The following is a 25,633-nucleotide window of genomic DNA, read 5'->3' on the forward strand; positions in this document are numbered from 1 at the left end:
GGACAGACAGGAAGGTAAGGGAGGTGGTGTTGCTCTGATTTTTAAGGATGATATCAGGGCAGTAGTGAGAGATGATATAGGTTCTACTGAATAAAACGTTGAATCCATTTGGGTAGAAATTAGGAATAGCAGGGAGAAGAAGTCACTGATAGGTGTGGTCTATAGGCCACCAAATTACGACATCGTGGTGGGGCGGGCAATAAACATAGAAATAGCTAATGCATGTAAAAATGGTACAGCAATTATCATGGGGGATTTTAATCTACATATCGATTGGTCAAATGAGGTCGGTCATGGCAGCCTTGAGGAGGGGTTCATAGAATGCATCCGCGATAATTTCCTTGAACAATATGTAATGGAACCTACGAGGGAGCAAGCTATCCTAGATCTAGTCCTGTGTAATGAGACAGGAATAATTAATGAGCTCACAGTTAGGGATCCTCTCGGAAGGAGCGATCACAGTACGGTCGAATTTAAAATACAGACGGAGCGTGAGAACGTTAAATCCAGTAACTGTGTCCTGTGCTTAAACAAAGGAGACTATGAAGGAATGAGGGAGGACTTAGCTAAGGTAGAATGGGAGCAAAAACTTTATGGTGGGTCAATTGAGGAACAGTGGAGGACTTTCAAAACGATTTTTAACAGTGCTCAGCAGAAGTATATTCCAGTGATAAGGAAGAACTGTAGGAAAAGAAAGAGCCAGCCATGGATGTCTAAGGAAATAAAGGAAAGTATCAGATTGAAAAAAAACACATACAAAAAAGCAGAGTAGTGGGAAACTAGTAGACTGGGAAATCTTTAAAAGCCAACAGAAAGCCACAAAAAAAGTTATAAAGAAAAGTAAGATAGATTATGGGAGTAAACTAGCTCAGAATATAAAAACAGGCAGCAAAAGTTTCTATAAATATGTAAATCGTAAAAGAGTGGTGAAGGTAAACATTGGTCCTTTACAGGATGAGAAGGCCAATTTAATAACTGGGAATGAGGAAATAGCCGAGACATTAAACAGTTATTTCGTGTCGGTCTTCACAGTGGAAGACACAAATAACATACTGAAAACTAAGCAAGAAGGTTATAGCAGGTGAGGACCTAGAACTATCATTATCACTAAGGAGGCAGTGCTGGGCAAGCTAATGGGGCTAAAGGTAGACAAGTCTCCTGGCACTGATGAAATGCATCCCAGGGTACTAAAAGAGGTGATGGGGGAAATAGCAAATGATATTTGCCAGTAATTATTTACCAAAATTCACTGGACTCTGGGGTGGTTCCCACAGATTGGAAAACAGCCAATGTGACGCCACTGTTTAAAAAAGGAAGTAGACAAAAAGCAGGTAACTATAGGCCAGTTAGCTTAACTTCAGTAGTGGGGAAAATGATTGAATCTATCATTAAGGAAGAAAAAGCAAGACATCTGGATATAAATTGTCCCATTGGGAACACCCAGCATGGGTTCATGAAGGGTAGGTCATGTTTAACTAATTTGGTGGAATTCTTTGAGGACATTACTTGCATGGTGGACAATGGGGAACCTGTGGATGTGGTGTATCTGGATTTCCAGAAGGCATTTGACAAGGTGCCACACCAAAGGCTGCTACATAAGATAAAGTTGCACGGTATTACAGGTAATGCATTGGCATGGATAGAGGATTCGTTGACCAGTAGAAATCAAAGAGTAGGGGTAAATGGGTGTTTTTCTGGTTGGTGGTCAGTGGCTAGTGGTGTGCCTCAGGGATCAGTGTTGGGACCTCAATTGTTTACAATTTACACAGATGATTTGGAGTTGGGGACTAAGTGTGGTGTGTCAAAATTTGCAGATGACACTAAGGTGAGTGGTAGAGCAAAGTGTGCAGAAGACACTGAAAGTCTGCAGAGGGATATAGATAGTCTAAGTGAGTGGGCAAAGGTCTGGCAGATGGAGTACAATGTTGATAAGTGTGAGGTCATCCATTTTGGTAGGAATAACAGCAAAATGGACTATGTTTTAAATGGTAAAAAATTGCAGCACTTGAGCGTCCTTGTGCATGAATCGCTGAAGGTGGGATTGCAGGTGCAGCAGGTGATTAAAAAGGCAAATGGAATTTTGTCTGCCATTGCTTGAGGGATGGAGTTTAACAACAGGGAGGCTATGTTGCAGCTGTATAGGGTCCTGGTGAGGCCACACCTGGAGTACTGTGTGCAGTTTTGGTCTCCTTACTTGAGAAGAGATATACTAGCACTGGAGGGGGTGCAGAGGAGATTCACTCAGTTGATTCCGGAGTTGAGAGGGTTGGATTATGAGGAGAGACTGACTAGACTGGGATTATACTCATTGGAATTCAGAAGAATGAGGGGAGATCTTATAGAAACATATAAGATTATGAAGGGAATAGATAAGGTAGAGGCAGGGAGGTTGTTTCTGCTCGCAGGTGAAACTAGGACTAGAGGGCGTCGCCTCAAAATAAAGGGAAGCAGATGTAGGACTGAGGTCAGGAGGAACTTCTTCACCCAAAGGGTTGTGAATCTGTGGAATTCCCTGCCCAGTGAAGTGGTTGAAGCTACCTCACTGAATGTTTTTAAGGCAAGGCTAGATAAATTTTTGACCAGTAAAGGAATTAAGGGTTATGGTGAGTGGGCGGGTAAATGGAGCTGAGTCTCAAAGATCAGCCATGATCTTATTAAATGGCAGGGCAGGCTCGAGGGGCCAGATGGCCTACTCCTGCTCCTAGTTCTTATGTTCTTATTTAAAATTAACAACTGTATCCACTGCCATTTGTGAAAAGACTTCCAAACATCTATTGTCCTTTGTGTGTGGAAGTGCTTCCAACATTTTTTCTGAACAGTCTGGCCCTAATTCTCAGATTGTGAGCCCCAGTTCTAGAAACCCCAATCAGTGGAAACAGTTATCTTTATCTCCCCTTTCTTTTCCTGTTAATAAGTTGTAGACTTCGATCAGATCACCCCTTAACTATACCATTAGGTTGACTTAGCTATATCTTAGTGATGCTCTCTTGCTCACCTAGTGCTCACTCACTTTGTGATTACACGAATGCTTCATCTCTGCCTTGCCTTGCCTTGCCTTTTTGTGCTTTGCTATCTCATTCTGAACTTGAAGGCTCACAGTACTTGCGAATTAATCCTGGCTGCAACAACGCACAGAGTGGGTGAAGTATTTCTTTTCCTTCTGCCAAAGCATGCGGGCTCTACTTGTGAATGATGTGAGGCACCTCAAAGGGCAACAGCATGAATCATGCGGAAGTGGTAACATTGTGATAATGTTACTAAACTAGCAATCCAAAAACCTAAGTAAAAAAACCAAAAGAACTGTGGATGCTGGAAATCAGAAACGTCTGAGGAAGGGTTTCTGGACCCGAAGTGTTAACACTGATTTTTCTCCATTGACACTGCCAGACCTGCTGAGATTTTCCAAAAATTCCTGTTTTTGTTTAGTTCAGAAAAATAGGGTAATGTCCTGGGGACGTGTGTTTGAATCATTGTAAATGGTGAAATTTGAATTCTAAAACTCTGGAAATTAAAAAAATAAGCTAACCTAACTGTGACTTTTGTTGGTTGTTGCAAAAATCCATCTGGTTCAATCACATCTGCCATTTTTAACTGGTCTGGCCTATATATGACATGAGACCTTGACTCTTACCTACCCTCTGGGCAAATAATGATGGTCAATAAACCAGCAATGTCCACATTCCATGAACAAATTAAAAAAAACAGGCACTTTCACAGTATAAGCTGAAGTGGTGGCATGGTGGCTCAGTGGTTAGACCTGCTGCCTCACAGGGCCAGGGACCTAGGTTCGATTCCACCCTTGGGCGACACAGATGTGTGGAGTTTGCACATTCTCCTTGTGTCTGCGTGGGTTTCCTTCAGGTGCTCCGGTTTCTTCCCACAAAGATGTGCAGGCTAAGTGGATTAGCCATGCTAAATTGCACATAGTGTTTAGGGGTGTGTAAATTAGGTAGGTTATGCGGGATGGTTCTGGGTGGGATGCTGTGAGGGTCGGTGTGGACTTGTTGGGCCAAAGGCCCTGTTTCCACACTGTAGGGATTCTATGAACTGTTCTATAATCATAGCATTCTATATGTGAAAATATGCATTGCCCAACTGTGTGGGGCATAAAGGCTAGTCACAAGCAATCTTCAAATATTTCATTGCAGTTTGAAGTTAGTCATTTCTGTGAAGCAGAAATAATCATAGGTGATCTTACATGTAGGGTCTGTAGGTCATACAGAGTAAATGCAAGATCTCATAGGCTGCTCAAGAGGAGGAACTAATTTCCTCTCACCCTGAAGTGGAAACCTTTGTCAACATATCCAATGTTGTGTTTGGGTGGAAGACAAGGTCTCAGTACTCACAGAACACATACAACCTCTGACTGTCTTTGCATGACATAGCTGCATTCATCAATATCACTCTGTCAAAGATCCATCTTGAGGCTTTCCATGCCACTTGTCAGAGTCCTCCATGCCCTACTGTATGGAGAACTATGGTAAATTCACACAAGTGTGTGATGCGAATACTGACTTGTTCACATTCGCTAAACATTTGTTTTGCTTCTGCTATTCCCCACAGAGGTTGATTTGAATCAATACCAATGGATCCAGCCACATCATGGGTTCTTTATGCAATGGAGGCACCGAAGAAGAACAAATGCATCAACGAAACCCAGGAGCTGCAGCAACTTCTAGCAGATGTTGAACAGTGTCCACCTGAGGAAATTGCAGCAAAAGGTCTCCTCAGGGTGCACAGGAGGTACAGGAGATCCTGAGCCTATCGTCCTTGATACCATGTCCTTGAGATGAGTGAGGTGCGGTTGTTAGTAGCGACAGTGGATATCCTGAGACAATGTCACAAATGCCAGCACCTGAAATGTGGTCTGAAATGGCTGTCAGTTGTGATAAACTTTCATGCAACTAGCTGCTTCCAAGGAGCTGTTGGAACTCATTGAAGCTCAGAACTCAGAATCTCAGAACCCTCAACCTACAAGTGTACCAAGGCTCTTACTGATGCTACTTATGACAGATCACACCATTCATCGTTCTCCCTGTGACGTCAGTTCTGCAGCCTGAGCAGTAGTGTTTGCCAAAATAGTTGGCTTCCCTCAGACTGAATGGAAATAGTGTTGAGAGCACCATATCATAATGTAGCAGCAAAGGTTCCACTCAGTAAACATACAAGTCATCTATAATCATCGGTATCTTATCTCACAAGCCTGTGCCGTGCCGGACATCTTGGGAGCTGCTGTGATGCTTATATCCTCTGATGTTATTTATTCCAAGGGCTGGATATCTCACAGGGGAAATTGGAGGCGATGGCTCCCCTCTGTAACCATGGCTGTTAACTCTGTTGTACAACCCTCAGCTGAGGCTCAGTACAGGTACAAAACGGCTGATTTTTGCCCCAGGCCATTATAAAGCCAATGACAGGCTCCTGAAGATGAGGTTTCCATGTTGGGATCAGTCTTTGGGAGATTTGCAGTATAGTTCAGACAGAAAGTGCTGTATAATCATGAGTGTGCTGATCTCTACAAAACTGGAGTGGGCAAAGAGACAATGTGATGGACTTTAAAGATCTGGGAGAGCAACTGTAGTCTTCTGGGTGAAAAATGAGGGTGGTGAGCACAAAGAACATTATCTACAGCATGAAACAGCCCTGTAGCGTCAAACTCAACAAGCCACACAGCATTTAATTAACAGGCAGTTTCAATAGGTAAGAGTTGGGTACAGTAATCACTCAATGTCTTCAAAATGGCAAAAGGCAAGTGGTCCATGTTTGTTGTCAGAAGAAAATGCTGCTTTGGTTTGTTTATTGCCTTTTGCTGTTGCTGAATTAAACTTAACATTTTGAAGGGTTTTAAAGCTTTTCAGTATGTATTGGTCCCACATTGAAAAGTGAGAGGATGTCAGGAAACACTGGGTACTGGGGAAAACAAGTAGGACTCCCTTTGACAGGGCTGGAAGATGGGATGTGGCTCAAGACAGGTATAGTGTTCATCTTGGTTCTTAAATAACAATACATTTACAAATCTGTTCTTCTATTTGCATGAAGTATCAGCTGTGCCACATTTGTACTCTGAGAGATGTTTCTTTTTGGTTCTCCTCCCATACATACAGAGGGAAAGGCAACTCCTGAGTGGCAGTGCTTCACTCAGTGCACGGCTGGCTTTAACCATGGTGCTATTATCGGTCCATCCTGCTGCTAAACATTACCTGCAAAGTGCTTTGTAGAATATATTCATCTGTACTTGAACATGACAGTGGATCATAATCTCAAATTACTTATGGATATATTGAATTTTAAACAAAAACTTGATTTTTAAAAAAGACAGACATACAAGCCAAAAGATGGCTGAGGATGCAGATTCAGTTATTGTCTAAAATCCTTCTATAGATTATACTGAGCCCTGACAGAGAACTATGGAATATCACACATGAAAAGTGTCAAGGGAAATTCAGGCAGCAACACCCCCCTGGGAGAAATGCTGTTCTACAAACTGTACTGTGATCTTCTGTGGTCTGTATTATCTTTTCTCACACTTTAGTAGCCAGTAAACTCAAACTTTATTTAACTTTAAGAAGGCCCAGTCAGGAGCATAGTGGGAATGCAGGGGGGCAAGGAGGCAGCATTCAAAAGATTCCTGAAACCTCAGCCTCCTCCTCATCTGAGGAGCCATGAATGAAATTTCCCTGACTGAAATCTACAAGAATTATGTGTGGGGTCTGAAATCATATTGAAGCAGGGAGTGAAGAGGGCTGTGTGCCCTCACCCCCACTGGCAGAAACTGTAAGCAGCAGGAATGGCTGTGAAAGCTCAGTTTGGGCCCACCTACCATTTTGCAAAGACTCAGAGTGGACTGACTCTGTAATAATTTGGTCACAGATTCAGCTCCAAGATACTGATTTTATGTTTTTACAGCAATAGCAGAAAATCTAGACAACAACCTAATTTTGTTGCATACATTTGAGTCCAAAATGATATATACAATAAGGCATTTCAGATTTGGTTCAGTAAAAATAGCCCAAGTCTACCCACAAACTATAAGAATTTGGTATAATATTAACACTCGTAACTTTAGTGCCAGTGTACAGTTCATAATCAGACAACTTTTAACATGGTATTAACTATAAGCTTCACTTATATCCTTTTTTAAATATTTCAAGCCTTTCAACTTTAAACGCATTTAAAAGAATTTAAAAACAACAATATTCACATGCAGATTTGTGATCTTGTGATTATGATTTCAATCTGCTCGATTCACAATCACCTATATTTTTAAATTCCTCTTCAAATTTTCATAACAGCACAATATCCGTTAAATATTTTAGCATATTTTTGTGTCTCAATGACTGTTCTATTCATAAATGAGATTAGTTCTTACTGAGGTAAAATTTGATAGAGTAGATTCTCTGCTTTTCTCTTTTCCTCCAGGTAAGCCTGTGTTCTTTCCTCTACAAGCTTCTCCAGGTTATTGGCATACTGCTCCATTCTTGACAGCAAGTTATCCAAGATACTACTACTGCCCTCCCTAAAAGGGAAATATAAAGAAACAATATGTATGAAAGATCATTACCACCCCAGTATTTAAGTAAAACTCAGTTTGAGCCATGATTAGATCGTTCTCAGTTATCTTTATCATTTCAAATAATACCCTACATACTAGAAAATATTCATCTGTCTTACCAAAAAAAAATTAGACTTCACTGCTGTACTGAATTATAAATTTTCACCTGGCTCTCTTCATTTCAAAACTATAAGACTGTAAGGCCTAGGAGTCTAGTAGGCCATTCAGCCCATTGATTCTGATCTGCCATTCAATGAGATCATGGCTGATCTTATAACCTTAACTTCACTTTCCTTGCCTTTGCCCAATAGTCCTTGATTCTCTTACTAATAAAAAAACCTGTCTATCTCAGCTTTGAAAATACTTAATGACCTAGCCTTGACAGTCCTCTGTGGTAAAGCATTCCACTGATAAACTACTCTCTGACAGAAGAAATTACTCCTCACCTCAGCCTTACATGTTCATCCCCTTATTCTGAGCTTATGTCCTCTGATCTAAGACTCTTCCACAAGGGAAAACAACCTTTCTGCATCTACCCTATCAAATTCTTTATATGAATATCTTTATGGAAGAGGATAAGACAGTCAATCAAAGTGTCATTAACCTGTTTCAGATGCTTCTCTGACAAAATTACTGGAGATGGTTTTGCACATGTTTGTCCTTTAATTTCTTTCCAGAAGGAATAACAGTAAAACTTGTGAATGGCATATATATCCATAGCATCCCTCCAGTGTGGAAATAGGCCCTTTGGCCCAACAAGTCCACTCTGACCCTCAGAGAATCCCACCCAGACCCATCCCCCTAATCTACACATCCCTGAACACTATGGAAAATTTAGCACAGCCAATCCACCTACCCTGCACATCTTTGGACTGTGGGAGGAAACTGGAGGAAACCCACGCAGACACAGAGAGAACGTGCAAACTGCACATAGACCGTCACCCGAGGTGGGAATTTGAACCTGGGTTCCTGGGGCTGTGAGGCAGCAGTGCTAACCACTGAGCCACCATATTGGCCTCACCTATCTTGTACACTTCAAGGTGGAGCTCCAGTATGACCAGCCTGTTCATTTCCAAGTGTCATTGATTTTGACTGGCATTTTTCTTCTAAGTTGTTAGTGAACAACTCTAGCTTCAAACCAACGACACTCATTTGAGCTAAGTTTGGTAACTTTGGACACTGACAATAAAATAATTTTTTTTTCTTTAAACGGTGTTGTCTATGCTGTCAGATTCAGATAAGTTAAACAGGCCTCTGAGAGGCAGTTGAGAATTGGCAGCTAACTGAAACCATGACCCATATCAGATAACCAAAACTCTTATTGCTACACCATCTCTTACTTAATATACAAGTTTCTTTTTTAAGGAAGCACTCTCTTTTCAAAAATAATGGTTGGCAAATGTTTGATAAAGAGATAACAAGGTGTAGAGCTGGATGAACACAACAGGCCAAGCAGCATCATAGGAGCAGGAAGGCTGACGTTTTGGGCCTAGACCCTTCATCAGAAATGGTCCTATGATGCTGCATGGCGTGCTGTGTTCATCCAGCTCTACACCTTGTTATCTCAGATTCTCCAGCATTTGCAGTTCCTACTATCTCGTTGGCAAATGTTTGCTGTTTTTAGACATTGAAACAGCTTTCAAGTCTGTTCCTCCATTCAATTCTATGGCATTGAATTCAACTTCAACTCTGCCATCCAGCTTTTCTCCTTTTAACTTCATGCCCTTACCAAAAAAATCTACAGATTTTAATCATGAGTTGACTCAGAATCTTGGGTGGCAAATGCCTTTAATTAAGAGAATTCCAAAAAATGCATTCTTTTTGATTTCATTCCCAAATGACAATTTGCTTACGAGTGTTGATAATATGAAATATGAAGATGCAGGAAAGTTGGATTAGGAGACAACACTGAATTGAACACTTGATTCATGCTCTTATCAATTTTGCAGCTCGAAGGGTTCAATTGAGTGTTTGTTGGTTATATTATGTAATTTATTGCATGACTTTTTTGAAGCATTCTGATTTGCACTCTTGAATTTGAAGACTTTCAGACAAAATGTAGTAGGAGAATCTTTTGTTTTACAGACGACTGATGAAGTAATGAATAAATGTGAGTTACATGTAACCTTTGGTTGGTAAATGCCAAGCACAACAACAAGCGCTGCTGTATTCATATGTTTTCCAAATGAATTTGCTGTGAATTCAACCTTCATTCCATGTCATATACACCTGCACTGTTGTTTTCAATATAAGCCATTTGAAACTTTGATGCCATCCTCATATAATCTGGATCAAAATGATTATTAATAAAAAAAACCTAACAAAGCTTTACAAGTGACTAAACCACATTTTTATTTTTTTTTAGCTTGGGAGGAAAAGAAAGCATGTTGCAAATCCCTAGGAATTACAGAGATAACAAGGTGTAGAGCTGGATGAACACAGCAGGCCAAGCAGCATCAGAGGAGCAGGAAGGCTGACATTTCGGGTCTGGACCCTTCTTCAGAAATGGAGGAGGGGAAGGGGATTCTGAAATAAATAAGGAGAGAGGGGGAGGCGGATAGAAGATGGATAAAGGAGAAGATAGGTGGTGAGGAGACAGACAGGTCAAGGAGGCGGGGTTGGAGCCAGTAAAGGTGAGTGTAGGTGGGGAGTTAGGGAGGGGATAGGTCGGTCCAGGGAGAACGGACAGGTCAAGGGGGCGGGATGAGACTAGTAGGTAGGAGATGGGGGTGGGGCTTGAGGTGGGAGGAGGGGATAGGTGGGATGAAGGACAGGTTAGGGAGGCGGGTATGAGCTGGGCTGGTTTTGGGATGCGGTTGGAAGAGGGGAGATTTTGAAGCTTGAGAAGTCCACATTGAAACCATTGGGCTGCAGGGTTCCCAAGTGAAATATGAGGTGCTGTTCCTGCAACCTTCGGGTGGCATCGTTGTGGCACTGCAGGAGGCCCAGGATGGACATGTCGTCCGAGGAGGGGGAGGGGGAGTTGAAATGGTTCGCGACTGGGAGGTGCAGGTGGAATTACAGCTCCAGGACATGGTAGTCAGGACATACTTCCGAAGTCATTTGTGCAGTTTAAAAATTGCTGTTTATGTTTCATTTCAAATGCACCTTGATGAAATAACTCAGCAGTGGCCCAGAGATGAGGGATTTAAATGCAGATATCCAATCATTGATATTGTTATTTCCCTTCTTTAAGAGTATCTCTAACTATTGATGCAGCTAAAGGGTAAAATCAGCGATCCCATGTTTTCAGTGGGGAGCTGCATATAGGAGAACTCAGATCAGTGCGCCTGTGTTCTAACCTTAATCCTATGCCAGAGCCTTTCTGAGCATAGCTGTTGGTGGACTGTGGGCCTTGGGAATTTTCAGACTGTTGACTGTTGGAATGCAGTAAAATCAGCACTTGTCACTCTCTAGTAACTCTCCCAAATCAATGTCGCCCAATCGTAACCTTTGACAACAAGCACTGACAGACTTATGCTCTAAGTTAGAGATATTTGAGTGTTGAAAGTAATGTGGACATTGCTGAATCATAGGCCAGTCTGTCTGTTGATGATTTAAAATGAATATTATTTAAACAAGGTGGCACAGAAAGAATGTTTTTGCTTTCCTGATGCTGAACAAATTGTACTATGTGGTGAAAAATAGAGGTAGGGACCATCCATTTAAATTTCCCAATGAATTTCTGCCATATGCCATTTTGACCAGCACAGAGAAAGTGACATGTTGTGATGTGACAAATGTTCAAACTAATGTTCATTTCAGTCCTTACAATGCATTTTTGAATTCTGCATATTCCTATGTTTGAAACCTTCTGCGGGTTGTCTCGGCTCCTGATACTTGTGAGAAAGATGTCAGGCCATTCTATATGTGAACCTTGGGAAAGTCTAGAATGGAGTTGGATGTCCTTAAACTGGTAAGTTTAAAATTGTTGTTAACTTCAAATATTGTAATCAGGTACTGTAAAATAAGTCAAAATGTTTAAATGTAGTAAGAGATCATGAAAGTCTGTCCTTAAAAGGATAGTTAACATTAAACTGACCAGCATTATGTAAATGTTAAAATGAATTGGAGCATTTTCTTCAGTGGATAAAGGGCTCCTATGCATTCAATAGTATTAATAATCAATACTAATATGTCATCTGGACTCTATGATTTAGTTTTTATATTGATCTAAAATCTAGATATCTATTGATTGAAAAAGATGAACAGCTACCCGGCTTCTTTGATTCCAATTCTAACTGTTGAATGTTTGAAAAAAACTGTCAATTTCAAATGCTGTCACATATATTAAGCTTTGGAGATTTATATTTATGTAGTTTCGCAATGGAAACTTATTATGAATGCTTGGTTAAACTCCATTCCATGTTAATGGATTTAGCTCAGTAGGGGATTGTTTACATAGCTGCCAAGGGGATCATGAGCTTTGCTTTACATGAACATTTGCTTTTATGAACAATTAATAAGATTATATTTCTTCAAGATTGTCTTTGAATGCTTGTTTATTTATTTTGACAGATAAGAGCCCTTAAGGGGAGTACTTCTTATTTGAAAGAACTCTAACAAGAAAATCCGATCCTTTGACTTACTTATTGAATCTTGTAATCATAACTTTAATTTGGCTAAAGTCAGGTCTTTCAGCAATGTCTTCAGACCAGCACTTCTCCATGAAATTGCCAAGTTCTTCACTGTGATAGTTGATGTCTGTTGTGGGCCTAAAGTAAGGCTTCTGACCATTTCGGACCTTCTGAACAATTTCTGCAAAGGTTAATATTTGCAGTCAAAAGCGTTAAAACATTTTTGCAATGAAATACAGTATAGGATAATACTAAACTGCAGAGAAGCTAACAACTTTATTTTTAGGGAAGGATCCGGCTTCAGTACTATTGAAAACCCATGGAAGATTCTCAGTTAGCTTGGCAAGATACGGAGAAAATTTAAAACACTTCTGCAAAAGTAATCCTGGTACTTATCTGGATAACAGCAGATAAAGTTAAATGGATGTATTCTATATAGGCTACTTTCTTATTCATTTAACCAGTACATTAATTAAATGGTTTTATTCAGTAGCAGTATTTTAGACTAGAGTTTCTCTCTGTTTGAAGTTCCTCTTACCGTTTCAGTTTTGTAATTGCTTATGTTAATAAAACATATTTAAACTATATTTTCTATGTGCCATTTAGATTTAACAACAATGCTCTGTCTGTATGTACAACCTGGAGAAACATTCATGCTTCTCTTAGCTCCGCAATGATTTCTGAGACAAAACTTCAATTCACCTTTTTTGAGCAACCTACAACAAATACGATGGATTAGACTGCCTTACACCTAGACCCAATGTGGGGAATCTGTGTGGTGCTCACTCTGCCCAATGTATCTCAAGTTGGCAATGGGGTTCTCAAACCAGCATATTAAAAACCGATTCCAACCTCAAACAGGTAAGTATCGTCTGTGCTGGTTAATGCCTGAAGAAAACATTAACAGGCAGATTTGGAGTGAGAAGGGACCGTAATTTCTGAATTCTGGAGTTCCACTTGCTATCTCTACACTCCTGTCAGCTAAAAAACTCAGAACTGTGGCCCATATAAATCAGAACAACAGTGAAGGCCTCAGGAAAAGGATGACCTGTGGCAAGGAGACACAAGGCCAAATCAGCACAGGAGATGGTTCAAATTTGATTTAACTCTAGAATAAGATAGTTGTAAGCCTTTTAAATGGCACCACAAACTATATTGGTTAAATCAGTAGTTTAAATGCAGAAGCACAAATGGAATGATCTTGCAAACTGAATTTGGAAACTGTTTTATTAAGTGCTGGAATGATATGATTCTTTCTCCAATTTACTATGCTATTTGTCATGTCATTCCACTTACATGAATTCATGCAGGTAAATAAAATGATACTAGAATTATGATTTAACACCATAGTTTATTTCCTGATCTCTGATGAGCAAAAAATTAAAATGGCTGGATTTGACACCACTGCGGATCTGAAGGTGGGGGAAGGAGAAAGCATGTCAAATACAGCTGATTGCCCACTCCCATTTTTTCAGCTGCCAATGGGTCAATGTTGGGTCTCAAGTGAGCAATTAATTAAAGCACATTCCCCTGATTGAGAACAGTCAGGAAGTCTCTCTTTAGCTGGATCCTAGACCCATCAGAGCGCCCCTCAATAGCTCTCACAGAAGGCCTTACAATCCTGGCCCCATCACTCCCTTAAACAGGGGTCTGCCAAGAAAACTAACATACATTTCGCAGATCGGACAATGAATGGCTCCTCAGGTCCTGACTGCATTACTGGTAGCAGTCACTGTTCCTGATGTTCTGCTGCCTCTGACAGCTTTCTGAGACATGATTTCTTGCTTTTGTAGGGTAGAAACCCAGCACCTAGCCTATGAAATGAGTATGGGGTGACAAGGTTAGTTCTCCCCCCAACCTTTCACCACAAGAAGACAGGGACAAAGCTCCATTCAGCCCCGTGAAAATGCTTTAATAATAGATTTTTGCTGTTTGCTGTCAGGTGCCTTTAATCCACCACCAACGTAATTCCCAACTTTCATCCCAGTGTCAGGAAACTGGCATTTCTCTTCCCATACAATTAAGCACCCAATTGGCCTCATTTCCTGCTTCTGGGAGCAGCATTCCACCCTTTCAGTGAAAGTGATCTGACAATAACATCTCAATTGAAACGTTATGGCATCCTAACAGTGCAGCTGCCACAACCCCTCACACTGTCAATGTGCTCAAGCATAGATTGCAAACAAACCTATTAAAATGCAATACAATAAGGCACTCAAATAAAACCAAAACAGGGTGGATGCTGGAAATCTGTAATAAAGAGAGAAAAAGCTGAAGAAACTCAATAGGTCAGGCACCATCTGTGGGGACAGAAACAATTTCTACAATGCCTACTGAATTTCTCCACCATTTTCTCAAGCTATTCACAATAAAACAAGGCAATCACATCAACATTTGTGTGAAATCATGGGCACAATTTGAGAAAAAGATTCTTGAATTTATAAAGTACCTGTCATCACCTTAGGATGTTTAAGTTATTTCACAGAGAATGAGTTATTTATGAAGTATAGTCAATGTTCTCATTCAGAAACTATGGCAGTCAATTTACACACAGCAAGATCTCAAAAGCAAGAGATGGTTTTAATGATGTTGGCTGATCAGCTTTAACGAGGGCTCTCAAAAATCCTTACTCCTCATTTTGCAGGCACGTAACTAAAAGTTGTCAACCTGCTTGTATGTAGTGTTGTGAGGACTCTGCGGTGTGTCTAAAATGGTTGACAAACTTTGGAACCCAAATCCAGTAGAACCATTTTTTTGCCAGTTGTGTATGAGAGGGGACAAACATGAGAATTCTCACAGGTGGGGAATTTGGTGTGAGGAAGTGTGCATTTGAATCATTTTTGGAATTTTGATTTCAGAATAGAAGCAGATGGGAGATGCTTTCTTCTGTGAAGAGTTTCCTTTAAAGAAAATTATATAAAGTCAGAGCGTTCTTTCAGAATGTGGTTTAGATCTAATATTTTGTCAGGGCAGACAAGTGTGAACAACTGTGTGGTGTTAACTGAAAGATACTTATACTGTTGAGTTTATATGTAAGGACATTAGTTTTGTTTTTAGTTCAGAAATATCTAGAATGAGCACGGATTTTTAGTATGTTCTGAAGACACCAGACTTGAGTTGAGAAACCACATTAGTTTGCCTCCTGGAATGGATTCAGGACAGTTAATAAACAGGTCACCACAGCATAAGGGTTTAAGTTGTGAAACTTACAAGCCAGGAAAGTTTGGTTAAACATCCACAAGTTGTTAGAACTGAGAAAGTACAGACTGTCAGATTTATGAAACGTTTATGCTGGTTTAGGTCTGGAAAGGACTCACTGATTTGTTTCCATAATCCATGGCAAAGAAACTGTCAGCAGTCAGTCCTTTAGAACCTTAAAGAGCAGTGATGAGGCTGAGGAAGGGTAGGGTTGCTGGGGTTTTCTGGTCTTGAGTCTCTGTGATGGATATTGTCAAGAAGCAGGTTGAAATTTTGATTTACTGTGTTTTGTGGCATTATTCCTATTTTCTTTTACATTTAGATAACTTGTTTTTGTTGATTTCTTCTTTTCTTGTAAAAACTTATTTTTTTTTGAGAAAATCTGCAGTCTTGTGTGAATATATTTCAGCAACTAACCAGAAGCAAAAAGAGTCAATGATTTAACAAGCTAGGTTTCATTCTGAGATCTGACTTGGCCCACAAGACCATCAGCTGGGATCATAACACCCACTCAGCAGAGTGATGTTAACTCAGTAGTGAGTTCTGACCCCATCTCTACCATCGCAAGGGTCTTATCCTGCAATTTGTGAAGTACAATCTTTAGATAAGTTATAAATGCTCATAAGATCGAAAACTGAAAATAACTGACTTTTATGTCTATGGGAGTTGAAAAATAAATATGTTCAAGTAGTTTAAATTACTACTTTTTATCATAGCATTATTACTGCTTGATTCCTTTCCACAACTTATAATTATCATATTCGGTATTCCTAAATTCACAGTTTAACTGATAGCTCCGAGAGATATTTAAAGGATTATCTATCACTGATGCGTGTTATTTTTAAAATATGAATGTTAATTTCATAAGGGATTGACCATTTACGGTGATTTGTGTGAATAGAAACGAGATGTTTTGTTTTTTATATAGTGATGTCTAGATGGTGTTGGAGGGTGGGTTAGAGTTAGAGTGGTTTGCAATAGGATCTGCTTTGCAGTTTTAAATAAAAGTTCACTCATCTCTCTTGAATACAAAATCTTGCACTGTTAAAGTTACAAGAATGAGAAGAGTTGTTTTGTAACTCTTGCAAGTGGTCATTCTTTGTCAGTGAATCCAGATGGTAAATGCCAATATGCAAGGTATTCAAGCTTATTGGATCCGTCTCTCAATCAGTTTCTGAACGTGCATTTCTGCCAGGAATTGCTAGGTAATGATCATCAACTGCAATTGGCAGTTGACTGGCAATTCTCTTCCTAACCAAGTGCGCTGAGGCCAATTATGCTATGTTAATAGCTTGACTGGCTGAGTCTAACTAATTTTTGTAATAGGCTGGTTTTCGAAGGTGACACTTGCCTCATCTGTTCTTTCAATTGTGCTTGGAAGGAGCCATTTGGATAAACTGGATAGTCATCATTTATGCTCAGTGAAGTAAAACAGAGCTGTCCCATATACTGACTCTCCTCCACTAAACATCCTTTCACACACACATTTATAGAAGACTGTATTTAATTTGCATTTCAATTTAAAGTCATGTGACATATTTAACCATAGATCTTCAGGGTAGCTACCAAAACAGTCTTAATTGCTTTGCTGAGTACAACAATAAATGGAAATACATAAAAAATACCTTTTGGACTGAGATCCATCCCTTCTATGTAAAATGGGCCATTTCTCAAGGCAATTTCTTGAAGGATAATGCCAAAACTGTATACATCTCCTTTCTGGGTACCTTGTGGAGGTGCTCGTCCCCATCTTAATAATTCTGGTGCTGTCCAAAGCTTTTCTGTTACAAACATGAAGCAATGCTTAATTAATTTTGCCTCAGTAGTTGTAAGTAGAATTGTATAACATACACACCTGAGCAATTAATGCTTTTTTGAACATGGATTGTGTGTTGCGTATCATGTGACTAAAGTAAAATGGGCAAACTGTATTTGTAAGATAAAAGAGATGCTGATATCTGAAAGTAGAGTTTACCTCTCAATCTGTGTCTAATAAATTCCCAATTAGCATATGGAAGGCAAGATCATGATCAAGAAAGTGTTTACATCCCCAGCGTTTGTAATCTATTCTGCATTCGACATGTTTTGGGCATTGATGGGTTGTAGGGGTGTGGGCTGCAGCAGTTGAGGGGGGTGTCAGTGGCTGGTGGATGATGAGAGATGGATGTTGCTGGGCTGAAGGTCTTAATATATTGAACAGTTTAACTGCTACTGCGGGGCATATTAGGCTAAGGATAACCCACGATATCATCATAATCAACAGGAAAACATCCAATGTCACTAAGTTGTAATCCTGTGTATTTAAGAATTCACAGGCATGGCCAGAATTTGGAGAGTTTTATTTATTTATGCTACTGGTGTGAAGCTTAGAATTGGGAACTTGACACACATAGTTTTCCATATGCTCCTGTCCCCTGGTGTGCCACAGCTTTCTATTAATGACACTGAGCTCAAACCTTATCGGAAGTAGATAGCATCAGTGCTCCAAGCCAACTAACTGCCAGCTGCTTTGAGTGCCAAAAACATTAAGGCGCATTTCCCTCCAGTTGGTAATGTGAGTCAGGAAGATGATTCAAGTTCAGGGAAACTTGTTTCAAGAATACACTGACTTTTTAGTTTACATTTACAGCCACAGGAAAATATACTCTCATTTAACTTGTTCGACCTTTTGCTCAGGAAATGGCACATACTGTGAGTAATAATAAAGAAAAGTGTGAAGGAAAATCTTAGCACTGACCAAAACTAAACAACTTCTGATATTTGGTTGTTTCCATTATAGTGTTCTCATTCCTCAAAAATTGCAGAACTTAAAATGGCTAAACAACCTTCCAGCTGTTGTTCAACATAACCACGTTTTTAACATTTCTTAGTTCATTGTTCTAGATGCAATTCAATAAACTGATTCAACTCTCATGATGACCTTGGCATATGAGAAACCAAACTTACATTTTTATTTAAAACTTTCTTAACCATTAAATACGTTTACTTTCCTTGATTGACAAATCAAATCTCTAATTTTCCCAGTGACTCTCCATTAAATTTCACCAAATCATATAACATCTTTACATGTCTGGGTAGCTATATAGGCTTTCACAGTCACTGGCAATTCTTTCCCCTTTGGCATCCATGAGTGATCAGTTTTTAGTTGACTCAACAAATGATATCCATGCTCTCTGTCCCTGAGACCTTGTATTTGTGTTTATACAGATGAGCATGCACACATATCTGCATGTCTGCACGTATGGCCATGTGGTTGTGTGTGTACGTGTGTGTGAACTTGCATGTGAGTCTGTGATAGTGTGTTTTTGTACGTATTCGTGTCTACACAAAACAGAAGGAGGATATAACTGAATTCCCGATTAGCTTACAGAATACTCTTACTTTCACTCGCTTTTTAGTTTCAGACATTGTCATTCTGAATTTTAGATTAAAGTAAACCTAAACTTTTCAATTTGTGATCCCAAATCGAAGCCTATTTTGATAAGGTGACAATGGCCTAAACTTACTTGCATAGAGTGCGTATGAATCTTCATTATCACATGATGAACGAAAACTGGTCAAACCATAATCGGTGATTTTCAGCACAAAACGACTGTCAACAACACAATTGGATGATTTAAGGTTACCATGTGATCCAATTATACTGTTATGTAGAAACACCATTCCCTGCAAAGCAAAAGGAATCAGCTTAATTCAACTTTCTGACCCTATTTGAAGTTTACCTCAGCAAGCTTAAATTTTCACTGGGTTGTCTCACTGATTCACTTATGTTTGACAGGAACTTCCAGAAAAATGGTATAAACAGCACAGTCAAAGCTGCGGCTGGCAAGTGGGACAGCCACCATGATGGCTTATGGATGTAGTTGAATAAAATATGCCAAATAAGCCAGTCTTCAGTCATATCTTTGCTTCAAGAACAGAATGCCGAGATGCACAGCAAGTACATGCTAACTCAGCAGATTGCTCCTGTCACTTAATGAGAATTTCACTGAGAGAAAGAGTTGGACTCAGTAGTAAATTGACTTGTAAAAGTCTATATTATGATAAATACAGATGAGGGACTTATATAGCATATTTCACAACTTCAGGATGCCCCAAAGCACTTTGCAGCCATGAAATGTAGTCACTGGCATAATGTGGGAAATAAAACAGCCATTTTGCCTACAAAATATTTCCCACAAACAGCAAAATGACAATGACCAGGTAATCTGTTTTGTTTTAGAATGATTGAGCACAATGTTCTCATTGTTAGCAGGTTATAAGTAGAGGACATTTAATAGGGTGGGAGAGTCCTGCTCAAGCTCCTGCCATGATTAAGTGTGCAGCTGGAAGACTTCAAGATGACTTTTTTTTCATTCCAGAACTGTAGGTACATCTCTTTTTAGCTGCTTATATCACAGCTGTGCTCACAACTATGTTATCTGTAGAGATAGTAAAAACTGCAGATGCTGGAGTCAGAGATAACACAGCATGGAGCTAGAGGAGCACAGCAGGCCAGGCAGCATCAGAGCAGCAGGAAAGTTGATGTTTTGGGTTGGGAACCTTCTTCAGATCCTCTGATGCTGCCTGGCCTGCTGTGCTCCTCCAGTTCCACACTGTGCTGTCTATGTTATCAGTAGCTCTTATTTCTGAATTAGCAGATTAAGGGTGCGGGCATGAGCACACACACCTAAGTGGGCACTCCAGTGCAGTACTGGGCAGAAAGAGCATTGTTGGATGCGCCATCTTTTGGCTGAGGTATTGAACTAAAGCCATCTGCCCTTTTCCTCTCATAAGGACATAAAGGATCCTGTAGAACTATTTCAAAGAAAAGTAGACGGTTATATGCAAAGCCCTACCTAATATTTGCTGCTCATTCAGCATCATGGAAACATATTGTCTGGCCCATCAATCACTTTACTGTTTGTGAGAGCTTGTTGTGTGTAAATAGGCTGTGTTTCTTACATTGAAAGATACTACACTACGAAACTTATTTTATTGGCTATGAAGTATTTGGGATGACCTGTGGTTGTGAAAGGTGCAATATTAAAAATATGCATTTTTTTAACATTTTTAATATCAAAATGCACTCAATTTTGATTGATTTTATTCAAGTAATCAAAATCCTTCCAAGAAACATCAGCCCCAGATTTACAGGTTGTTTTTCCGAACAGCTTATTCAGCTGTTCTTTACTTAGTGGATCTTGCTTAGTAGGAAACAGGCCCACTGGAATGCTTTTTACCAATGAAATTTCCTGAATACATTTCTTAGGTTAGATAAATTATATTTCCATATCTCTGCTACTCTCATGTTCCTTACCTTTACAATGTCATTAATCAGTGAATAGCGAAATACCCAGTCAAGGTTAATATTTTCATTTTCAAGTATATCCTAAAAAGATAAAAGCAGAAGCCATTTAAAATAAGCATACATTTCCCTTCTAGTGCACAATAAACATGCAATAGCTACATATTTTTCTCACTGAACAATTTATTAAATCCTTTCATACGAACAGTGTCTGAAATATTAAGGAATTTTGGAAGATTTCCTCAGAACTAAGCTGTCTTCTTTAAAACAACAAGTCTGATGAAGGACATCAACCTGCACATTCACATTTAAATCTACGCTGTCATGTGAATTCTCATAATGTATTATGTTTCAAGAAGAACCAGGAAGCCCAAATGTTTAACAGCAAGTAGGAATGTTATTACGGATGTGTTTACTAATGTCATCATCATGGCGTGTGACTAGACTCTTAAATCATAGTCCACCTTACTTTCACAAATACACAACATAATGGTCAAAATGTTCACCAGTCTTAGTAAAATTACCTCAGGCCCAGACTGGAAATTACCAGCAACATTGATGAAATAACTCTCAAGTGGAGAGGCTGAGGGAACAATTTTAGTGGGCTTTGTTAAATTATAATAAAAAGTATTAAACCTATCCATACATGCAATTTTTAATATTCATGTGCATAGGGTTTTACTTTGCTGATTTTGTATGCAGTAAGATTTATTTTCCCTGATGTCTTTTTTTCAGCCCACTGAGAGGAACACAAACAGTGTATTCCTGGATGATATACAACTTAATCACAACTGGGCAGCCAATCAGAAAAAGGAGCAATAATAGAACAACTTATTGAGCCCTTAGGTGTCATGTAAGCACTATAGATAACAGTCTCTGGGGATACAGCTGAGTGCACAAATTGAAGGAAGCAAGATGTACGAAAACTTTATTTACTGATGAAGTGCTTTTAATTTGCATAGGTGCCCTAAGCAAATGGGGAAGTGTCCTTTGTAGGTTGGAAGAACAGCCCATCATTAAACGAAGTGCCCAGCAGGAATACAAAGCAATTACAGAGGGGTCAGTTTAATCTCCCCAACCTACTGTGCTCGAAGATACGTATGAAAAAAGATGTCAGATTTGATAAAGTGCCAATTTAAGCAAGCAGAAACACTGTCAGTTCTATTGCTACTCTGTGAATGCCAATTATTTTATAATATTATATATGGGTGACATTGATCTTTCAAGAGGATTGCAGTCAGCAACATTGCTTACATGAAGTAACTTGCACAGGAATATTGCTGTCCTAAGTTTTGCCTGCGGCAAGTTTAGTATAAAAATGACATTCTGAAGGCATTTTAAAACTATTAGGATAGTTGTATTAGTTGTAATAGTTCTATTAGAATAGAAGAGAAATACATGGTTAGTGGAAAGCTGACAATTTTCTCATGAACTATTTTTATTAACAAAGAAGCAACTAAAGAGAAAATCACATTCTTTGAATTGTATGTTTCCATTTTCAAATGAACTGTTTTGTCAAGTGATATTCATGGTGCCCAGTCCACCATGGCACGCAGCAACATTTACCACACAATCGTCCAATCTTCACCTCATTGACAATGGAACTGGACTGTTAATGGCCTTCTTGTGCAATTGCATGGCATGAGAGCCAGCCCTGCTCACCACTGATGGTGCCTTCTCTTGTTCAAATTGCTACACCATGTTTAAATCGAGTCACAAGCTACTTTGGATGCTGCAGACCTGAAAGTGCCCCTCAAACTGTGCTGCTGAAGCATTATCAGAAGAAAGGAAAGCTCGCTCCCTGCTTTTTGGACACAGACCTGGATGTGGCTGGTGGAAAGCAGGACAGTCCTTTCTCCTGCTGACTGCCAAAGGAGGCCACACCACCAGACACAGTCAGACTGGACCTAGAGAACAACCTAGTTAGTGCTGTGCCCCAGGTTAAAGGGAATGCCCAGCAGTGCAGGAAGAAGGTCAATGGTATTATGCGCTCAGCTAGAGTAAGTACCACCATTTTCTCTCTGTGACCTTACACCCATAGGGCCACCACTCACACTAACTCTGCTACTTAATACTCATCTGACCAAGGCCCAAAGACTATGATTCCCATTTTGTCTGCATGTCACCTTAATGGCACTTACCCACCTCTCATCCTTCCAAGCTACGAACCCTTCGAGACTGCTACACTCCCTCCTCTCTCACTGAGAACATCTCACCACTTCTCCTGCCCCCCACATCACCACAAACTGCTGCTCTGTCCATTTCTATCATAATCCAATCCCCCCCTTTGTCTCATTGCAGGAAAAATTGGTGACCCCTCAGATTAATAGCATGAGAGCATTACACTTGATCTGAAGAATTGGCTGTGGGCCAATTCCTGAACTACAAGGACATGGATCTCAGGATTCTGGGAGGACCAAGTATCTGATTGTTTGTGGCCAAGCCACTGGACTGAAATTGGACATGCCTGTTGACTGACTGTGACACTTCCCCTTGGCCCCACTAAGGACTGGTCCGCTTTGACTTTCAAACATGGCTATTGGTTTGAAACAAATGCATGTGTTTGTCACCTAAGCTGCAGCCGCATGTTGAAGTGTGACATTGATATTGAACAGCATGTACAGCAACATGTGCACCTCTTTCCATTATGACAAGCTGCCTACCTCTGTTTCTGGGCTAAAAATCATTGCAAGCCAAAGAGACTTGCAGTCACCAAGTCAGCACAACATGAGGGAATGCTATGAAAGTAAAATAAGAGCCATAACATGCAACTTATGCGGTAATATGAGTGTGTCCCTGTGCACCAAATGACCTGGTAGAAGTGTGTAATCAGAGATATCCTTAAATTACAAAGTAAGTCTTGAAAAACATAAAAACGAGGAACAAGAGTAGGCAATTCAGCCCCTCGAGCCTGTTCCGCCATTTAATGCCATTATAACTGATCTCAATTCTACTTTCCTGCCTGCTGTTTATAACCCTTCCACCCATTAGAAATTAAAATTCTTTCTATTCCTTCCTTAAATATACTTAAATTCCTGGCACTCATCACACCCCAGGGTAGTGAATTCCACAGATTCACAACCCTTTGAGAGAAGTCATTTCACCTCATATCTTTTTTTAAATCTGCTTCCCCTTATCCTAAAACTTTGACCTCTCATTCCAGATTGCCCCACAAGAGGAAATGCCCTCTCTATGTCTACTTTGTCAATTCTTTTTAGCATACCTCAGTTAGAATGCCACTCATTCTTCTAAACTCTAGACAATATAGGCCTAAACTGCTCAATCTCTCTTTGTTGATCAAATTCTTCATCTCTGGACTCAATCTAATAAATGTCCTCTGAACTGACTCCAATGAAGTCACATCCCACATCAAATAAGGGGACCAAAATTGTATGCAATACTCCAGGTACAGTCTCACTAATCTAATTGTGCAGTTGGATAAACACTTCCCCACTTTTATACTCTAGGTGGTCTGTTAGCGATGCAGAGAGATGCCAACAAGCCCCACACTGGTTGAAGTTACCATGAAGGACTCCCCTTCTCAACGTCTCCCCTTGCCTGAGGTATGGTGATCCTTAGATTAAACCACCACCAGTCATCTCTCTCTAAGGACAGAGCAGCACTGTGGTCTGGTAGAACTATGGCAATTTTATCTTTTTACTTTCATACTCTATTCCTTCAGCAATAAATGCCAAAATTCCATTTGCCTCCCTTACTACCTGCTGTTTCTCCATATTAGTTTTCTGCAATTCATGCAGATCCCTCTGCACTGAAGCACTCTAATGTTTCTCTTCATTTAGACAATAAGTTGCCTTTCTATTTGTCTATCTAAAATGGATAACCTCACACGTAACAATGTTAAATTTCATCTGCTCATTCACCTAACCTATGCATATCCATTTGTAAATTTCTTATTTCCTTATGGCAACTTACTTGCCCCCTTACTTTGATTTAATTATTGTCAGTGAAAAGTGTTGTAGAGTGTCACCACTCTTGGGCACCACCTTAGAACACTGAAAAATAAGCCAAATATAAAGGCAGAGAAATCAAGAAAGAAAGAGTGGCTCAGTAGTTAGCACTGCTGCCTCACAGCGCCAGGGACCTGGGTTCAATTCCACCCTCGGGCAACTGTCTGTGTGGAGTCTGCACATTCTCCCTGTGTCTCTGTGGGTTTCCTCCGGATGCTCTGGTTTCCTCCCACAGTCCAAAGATGTGCAGGTTGAGTGAGTTGGCCATGCTAAATTGTCCAGGGATGTGTAGGCTAGGTGGATTGACCATGGGAAATACAGAGTTACACGAATAGGATAGGGCGGTGAGTCCAGGGGGGAGTTTTTTCGGAGAGTCGGTGTGGACTTGTTGGGCCAAAAGGCCTGTTTCCACGCTGTCATGGTTCTGTGGATTAGAAGTGTTCAACTTTACAGTCCTTCTTGTTAAGTTCTCCGCCATGGGCCTGGTGGCCAACACGTATCCCCTTCACCACACCAGTGCCACTGGAATGAAAGTAACTGCTCTTCAGTGCCATCTCGCCTCCACTGACACCCTCCCCACTCTGAGTCCTTGCTGGATGTTGCCAATGCAAACGTCACTGATGGTGCTGGATACCTCATCGGCCCAAACTCAACTCTGCCACTGCCATGTGTCCACCTCAGGCCCACCTTGGTGATGCAGCCACTGCTGCTGGGTCTCGTACTGGGCCTAAACGTGCCTCCATCACAGCAGCCATGAGTCAGTATTAGGACTGCCTTGTCGATGCAGAAGCTGCTGGGAACCCAAACCTGCCTCTGACACCAATGCGATGAGTCCACACTGGGCCCACCCAGGTCCATGTTGGGCCTACTTGCCAACTGCCACCAGTCCACACTGGGCCCACCTGAGTCCCTGTTGGGCCTACTCGCTGATTGCCACCAGTCCACACTGGGCCCACCTGAGTCCCTATTGGGCCTACTCACCGAATCCCATGAATCCTCACTGCGCCCACCCGAGTCCGTGTTGGGCCTACTCGCCGAATGCCATGAGTCT

At 40.4% G+C, this 25,633-nt stretch overlaps 1 protein-coding gene across 2 annotated transcripts in view; it reads right to left on the bottom strand.

Moving 5' to 3' along the window:
• npr2 (natriuretic peptide receptor 2) overlaps positions 1–25,633 on the bottom strand; it is a 162,330-nt gene that overhangs the window by 35,934 nt on the left and 100,763 nt on the right. For both annotated transcript variants that reach the window (XM_020527198.2, XM_048615481.1), the window contains exons 12-16: positions 20,627–20,698; positions 18,834–18,993; positions 16,953–17,108; positions 12,142–12,310; positions 7,370–7,516 (exon numbers count right to left, since the gene is read on the bottom strand). In XM_020527198.2, the coding sequence (XP_020382787.1) occupies positions 7,370–7,516; positions 12,142–12,310; positions 16,953–17,108; positions 18,834–18,993; positions 20,627–20,698 (704 nt within the window). The remainder of the gene's footprint in view (positions 1–7,369; positions 7,517–12,141; positions 12,311–16,952; positions 17,109–18,833; positions 18,994–20,626; positions 20,699–25,633) is intronic.

The sequence above is a fragment of the Rhincodon typus genome, chromosome 1 (genome assembly GCF_021869965.1).
Source record: "Rhincodon typus isolate 14 chromosome 1, sRhiTyp1.1, whole genome shotgun sequence".
Classification (NCBI taxonomy): Eukaryota; Metazoa; Chordata; class Chondrichthyes; order Orectolobiformes; family Rhincodontidae; genus Rhincodon; species Rhincodon typus.